This window comes from Sinocyclocheilus rhinocerous, unplaced genomic scaffold (genome assembly GCF_001515625.1).
Source record: "Sinocyclocheilus rhinocerous isolate Xijiao unplaced genomic scaffold, SAMN03320098_v1.1 scaffold40, whole genome shotgun sequence".
Lineage (NCBI taxonomy): Eukaryota > Metazoa > Chordata > Actinopteri > Cypriniformes > Cyprinidae > Sinocyclocheilus > Sinocyclocheilus rhinocerous.
Window position 1 is genome coordinate 818811 of NW_015624837.1, and position 6843 is coordinate 825653.

Below are 6843 nucleotides of genomic sequence, written 5' to 3' on the forward strand. Positions count from 1 at the left end.
AGTGCATTACATTAGCTGTTAATGTCAACATGTTAATGTTAGCATGTTAATGTCAACAGACAAAAGTTGCTGTCTACTTTTTCAACTGAAGTCAAGTGAGGCCATAGTGAAGCAGCTCTCTAGGTTTTGGAACAGGGCTATAGCCTTAATTCAGTTTTGCTTATGTATGAAACAAAATGTCTCAAGCAGTTTTACATCAGTCTGCAAGTGTGAACTCTATCCTAAGATTTAAAAAAAAATTTTTTTTTTACATACATTTGTATTTTATATTTGTATTCTGGTATAAGATATTATGCTTGGAATGTACAGTAAAAATGGCATTTGTTATGTACGGTATTATAAAATCCCATTCTGCAGATCATCTTTGGAAACATGCTTACAGAAACACAGAACGTTTCCGATAACTCATCTATATAATCCTGCAATAAATGTTTTACAGTACATTGTTGCTGAGTTAATATGTTATTATAAAAGGAAGCAAGAAGGGTCATCATTTTACCGCTTTGTGTACATTGAGCTGATGCCAATCTAAGTATGTAGCCAATTTCTCTTAAGTGGTTCCATTTTGCCCAATTTGGGAGGAGCGTCTCAGCTGATCTCCATCATTCAAATGACATGTTTTCTTAAACAAAAACGGCAACATATGTGCAAAGACTACGTTAATAAGTGCCATTACTACACTCAATTACCTTATTTGGGGATGTTTAGGTGCTTCCTGTTTGTTTGAACACTGGAGTATTTTGGTTCACTTGGTTTTCTATTTGATCTTGAACATTTGCAGTGCTTCTTTAATGAATGTGAATATTGTGCTGGATAACTCAGTCAGAACAATAGGCCTACCTCAGAGAAAATGTCTAGCCTTTCTCATTTACGTTTCTTCAAAAGATGGGGTGAAACCAGCCCTTAACAAAAGCTTCTTTTTCGGGAAGGTAGTGTTTCACATCCCTTCACAATGTCTGGCTTTTGTGTACATCCAGACCATCCTTGATCAATGATAAACTCCCAAAGCATTCTGGAACTTGACATATTGTCTCACAATTAGCAGTCCAGCACAATATCCACACTTGTGTGATATTGCTTAATCAGATTATATTTTCCTTACAAAACTGCATGCTTCGTGTAAAGCAATAGAGTGCAACAGTCAGGCTCCGGAAGTAAAAATCCCATTCTTTTTTCTCTATAAACACTCTTAGGTACAAAACTGTCCCTGGGATGGTACTTTTTACTAATATGTACATTTACAGTACTTTTATATACTATGTAACATTTAGGGGTAAGTTGCAAAGACGTACCTTTTAGCTTTTGTACCTTACCGCACCAGTGACAGATTTGTACCTATTTTTCTGAGGGTGTAGGGGAATTGATTTTAAATTATAATTTACAAAACACAAACCTACTGTGAGCTACGAGGTTATATGCATTTGTTGAAGCCATTAGTCCACATGATTGCAATCATTTTTTAAATAATTGTGTTCAACAGTGAAATTCCTGTTGAAAAATGACATTACCCATAATTCAGCAGAGAAATCTCCACTAATCAGAGAATCATGACAAGCAAATTGATGTAGAGTCGGTATCCCTACTCTTTCAAAAACTACTGAAATATTTTAATGTATGTTATGCATATTTTGAAATAAACAATATATTATACAAAATAATCAGTTTTATATTTTTTTCTGATGTTTTTGAATCCATTAGGCCTATGTAATTTGTAGTGCTGTTAATGACACAATTTTGAACCGTTGTCTTTTTGTCTGATTTTCAAACACTTTTTTGCTTCAAATCAAAGTTGTGGCTTATAAAGGCTTATAACTATTTTTTTTTTTTTAAATCCCTAAGGTAAAAATTTATTGGACAAACACTTCCGGAACCAAGGGTGTTGTAAAAGTCAGTGGGCACTAACGCACTCTATACTGCCTTTATAAACTATCAAGACACCTGCTGTTTTAGAGCTATTGTCTGCCCCATTCACCAGTCAAAGTTAGCTCTAATGAGAGACCGAGTCTCTCTGTATCATTGTCTCCAGTGCAGCTGTCTTGTTGCAATGACATCTAACATGACATAAGCTCCCAGCTCCTTCGTTAGCTCAGGATCAGGGTACTGACCTTTGACACCCTTTTTGTGTCCCTAAAGCAGCTCATTTTGTCAGAATGTGCTTCTTGGCTACAGTGAGAAATGAGAGTTTTATGCATGAATGCACACTGGAATTACAGGTATGTGCTGTGTGAGCAAAGTTATGCGCCATGTTCGTCTTCAAGAGGCGTATTGTTAATAAACGACTTAATGTCTGCTGCTGGAATAAACTTTTGGCACTATCGTTTTAAGGACCACCAATAATGTGATTTCATGTACAGGTGCTAAAGCTAGTTCTGGAGCCATGTGATAATGCCAGTCAGTGTCTTTGAGGACTCTAGTTCTTGCTTTGTTGGCAAGGACTCTCTAGCACAACAGAATTAAAAGGGCAGATTTATAGCACAAGTTTATCTTATCCAAAATTAACCCTCCAGGTAACCTCAAAAAGAAAGGCCTCTTGTTTCAGACGTAACGTTCACTAATGAGAGAGCTGTTGCACTGTGGGTTACGTTTAATCCTATTTATCGCTGCGTGATAGCTACATGCTCGGATAAATCGAGCAGGCTTATGCCTATGTTAGGGATTCTTAAATGCCTATTTTTGTCAAGGTTTTCATTGGTCATTAGTCATGAGTGTATGTCTTTTAAACAAGGGTGAGGAATTTGGAGCAGTTACAGTCATTCTGGAAATGGAAAATAAATAAATGTACTTTATATATTATTATTAAATAAAACATATGTACAGACCTTCAGCACCAACACACACATACATACACTACCGTTTGGGGTCGACAAGTCTTTTAACAAGCCTGCATTTATTCAAAAATACTCTCTCTATCTATCTATCAGTGCACAAATGATTAATTTAGGCTAATGATAATCAGTCTGGATTGTTGCTGTTGTTCGAGTGCCCCCTGCTGGCAACAATGTTATATGGCCACCTCAATTCAAAACAGTTGCTTTAGCGGAAATGATTTCCTAGTCAACATCAACATTAAACATCAAATAGCATGAGATTGCCACATCATATCTAGTTAGGACAAGGGGTAAAAAGTCTACATGATGCATTTTGTTTTACATCCTCTGAAGAAGTTTTCCTTTAAAAACTGAAATTGATAACCCAGTATTATTTCCATGTTTCATACTGTTCATACTCAACTGGAACACTTTATACCTTTGGAACCAATTTAGAATCAGTTACACTTCTACCAGTTCATGGAGCTGTTCTGGAGCAACACTTCAATAATGCTGTTCACTGTTAAACTCAGTGAAAGCCCCTTTCAGAATTAATATTAACAATATTAAAAGGCAGCTAAATGTAAATGTACAGGATTCAAAAGAAGCTCTACAAAGACCATAAAATGTTATGCAAAGCAGGCAAATCCATTCTTGTGAAATAGCCCCTCCTGTAGTTCCACTATAAAGAGCTCAAATTATACAAAAAGCAATACATTTGGATGTAAGTGCTGCACTTTTTTAATAAACTCATACTTCAGGTCACGTTCTGTACAGATTACAGAATATTACTTACATCCATGTCGGATGATACAATCAGTGATTCTGCAAGGCACGTTAGATAACCGAAAACTCTTGAGGAGATGCAACGAATGACGGGACATGAATGTAATGCAGTGTACTGAATATTGCATTCTCAATCAGCCAGAAAACTGACTTTGTCTAATATCCAAATTTTCCAGGTTTTCAAAACCAAAAATATATAGTGCTACATTTCCTACCTGAAGAAACCCACATGATAATAACTGGGTAATTATAACCAATCCTGGCCGAAACAAATATAAAAGAAGTGAAAAATATATGTTAGAGGAAAAACAAGTGTAACAAGAACAATGACCAGTTAATATAAGGGTGTAAAAGGGTCAAGTTTTGATTAGCACTTCAGTGCAAGAGGAAATATACTGCACCTCACTTCCCTCAGGTTACAACACACATAAGGCAATGCAGAACACGCTTTAGGAAGGCCACTAGGCAATGCTCCAAACTGCATCTTCACACTGATCAGAAGTCGCATTACTATTAAATCAGACACAAGGAAACTGGTCTCACATCTGTGGAAGCTTATTTCTGCGACAGAATTAAAAAAAAAAGAGTTAAAGTTACCTGCAAATTATCATTTTACAATTCAGACTTTTCGAGCGTTATAAGTTCACAATGGTGAGTAAACATCTGGCAACCAACTTTTTATTTATATATTTTTTGAGTTTCTATCTCATAAATCTGACTTTTTCCTCACAGTTCTGAATTGCAAGATATAAACACAGAACTCAGAAAAAAGGTAATTGCGACTCTCTCATATAATTCTGACCTTTTTCTCACAATCAAGATTTATAAAGTTATGATTCAACTTTTTTCTCACAATTCTAAGTTTATATCTCAAAATTCTGACTTTTCGCACAGTTCTGAAGTCAGAATTGAGAGGTATCAAAATCTGAGAAAAAAGTCTGAATTGTGAGATATAAACTCACAACAGAGACAAAAAAAACTCAATTTTTATATATTTTTTAAAAAGGTAATTGTGACTATCTCATAATTCTGACTTTTCTCTCAACTGATTTATAAAAAGTTATAAAACAAATTTTAAGTTTACATCTCACAATTGACTTCTTTCTAACAATTGCGAGTTTATATCACTTGACTTTCCTGCAATTTTGAAGTCAAAATATAAACTGTGAGATATAAACTCTTCAAAATTCTGACAAAGTCAATAGCAAGTCTGAACTTTCGGATAAAAAGTCACAATTATATTTTTTTTTAATAAAAAAGATAATTATGGTAATTATTATCTCACAAATCAGACATTTTACTCGCAATTATAAGTTAATATCTTGCAATTCCGACTTTTTTCCTCCAAATTATGAGTTTATATCTCACATTTCTGAGAATTTCTCAGAACTGTAAGGAAAGAAAAGTCAGAATTGTAAGATAAAAGATCGCAATTACCTTTTTTATTGTGATGGAAATAAACTTCCTTACAGATCAGTGTGAAAGAGCAACATCTACCAGCAACAAGGTTTCTTATTAGTGGTAGCAGATACTGCCAATAAACATCCCAGAAGAACGCAACTGCTTTCCACAGCAATATACGATCCTTCTATCACAGGTCTTGAAAATCACAATTGTCAAATCGGAAAAATCTGGTTGTGTTAATATGGCACAACATATAAAAATAAGGATGATGGCCAGGAAGTGGTATCCATACAGTATCCAAACTCCAGCATTGTCAGATTAGATGGACAGCAATATGGACCACCAGTGGCCCATGTGATTATCTCAAGTGGTGATTGGCTAAAGCACACTGCGAGTCCGTGACATCAAGACGACAAGCCGTCCTGGTCCATACTGCTTCCTAACGCTTCAATGTCATTGCTTATGTCTGAAATCATGCGGTCCCATTCGTCGCCCTCAGAGGTGGCCGTTCCTTCACCCGAACCACCCGCAGCACCGTTTCCATTAGTGGTGGAGTCTGACGCAGAGCTTGTCGTGCGTTTGTAACGCCCAAAGCTGTCCGTTATGATGCCGCGGCCGTCCTTCACACCGATGGTTTCCAAAAAGTTCTCAAAGTGCTGGCTGTCCTTCTCAGGAATGAAAGGCCGCAGTCCTGGGGTGGAGAAAACTGAAGTGAATTCAACAAATAAAGAAATTCTCTAACATATGTCCATAAGAACAAATGTGAGGCTTGATGAGAGTTTGATGTACCATTTAAACATTCTGTAAGTTAAACATTCAGAAGCGAACAAGCAGCTGTTTTTTTTTTTTTTGGAAAGTTGTAGGTCCCTGACAACAACAGTCTGACCATAATTTGTGACGCAAATTTCAGCACGGATCGTTTGAACCTGTCAGAATGTCTCACAGGTTTTTAGCAAGGCGGCCGTTATTGAAGAATGGAGTTAGCAGCAGCAAACTCTCAAACTGCTGGTTCATTTTAACCAGTGTTAATTTAGTATTATTTAAATACTATTATGGTATTTATTAATTTTGATTATAGTGTTTATTATAGTTTATTATAATATTATAGTATAGTATTTTTTTTTAGTATAGTACATTTTTATTTTCAGTAATTTTAATTTCAGTTTGAGTAAATTTGTTATGTTCCTTGTCATTTTTAATTAGTTTTTGTTTTTTAATATTTATATTTAGCTTTAAAGGGGTCATGAACTGAGAAATCTAATTTCCCTTGATCTTTTAACATATAACAGGTCAATGTAGGGCTGCACAATTAATCGAATTTCTAATCGCAATTACAATTATGGATGCCACAATTACGTAATCGTTCAAAGCGGCAATTAATCGTTCAAAGTCCACTTATGTATTCTGCACGCTTAAGATATGTTTTTTTCTTTCTACATGTTATCTTAAGGGTTTTTCCATTGTTTTAGTTTTAGTATAACATTATAAACATTCATATTTTTACTTTTTTTATAATTTAAAGAAGAAACAAATCCGATGTATAGTTGACATTTGAGGCTTAATACTATAGAAAAGCACTAAAGGTTTTTCAATTTTCAGCTTGTTTATTTTCATATAAAAATACGGCATGCAGTTGCATCAAACAATGGTATAAACATCATTCAATGTAAATTGGGATAATCGTAGTTAATAATCGCAATTACAATTTCAAGGCAATAATCGACAATTATGATTTTTGTCATAACCGTGCAGCCCTAAAGACAGGTCATTATAAATATGAGAAAACAGGTAAACAATCAAAGGCCTCATGTGAGATTTTATAAGAAAAACATTTAAATTAAATTCA

The 6843-nt window shown here is 34.9% G+C and overlaps 1 protein-coding gene across 2 annotated transcripts in view; it reads right to left on the reverse strand.

Annotated features, from left to right (window-relative positions):
- Positions 1-5004: 5004 nt before the first annotated feature.
- The window catches only part of ccm2 (CCM2 scaffold protein), a 29920-nt gene continuing 28081 nt past the window's right edge, over positions 5005-6843 (reverse strand). For both annotated transcript variants that reach the window (XM_016560177.1, XM_016560183.1), the window contains exon 10: positions 5005-5688. In XM_016560177.1, coding sequence (XP_016415663.1) covers positions 5402-5688 — 287 coding nt within the window. In that variant the 3' untranslated portion in view covers positions 5005-5401. The remainder of the gene's footprint in view (positions 5689-6843) is intronic.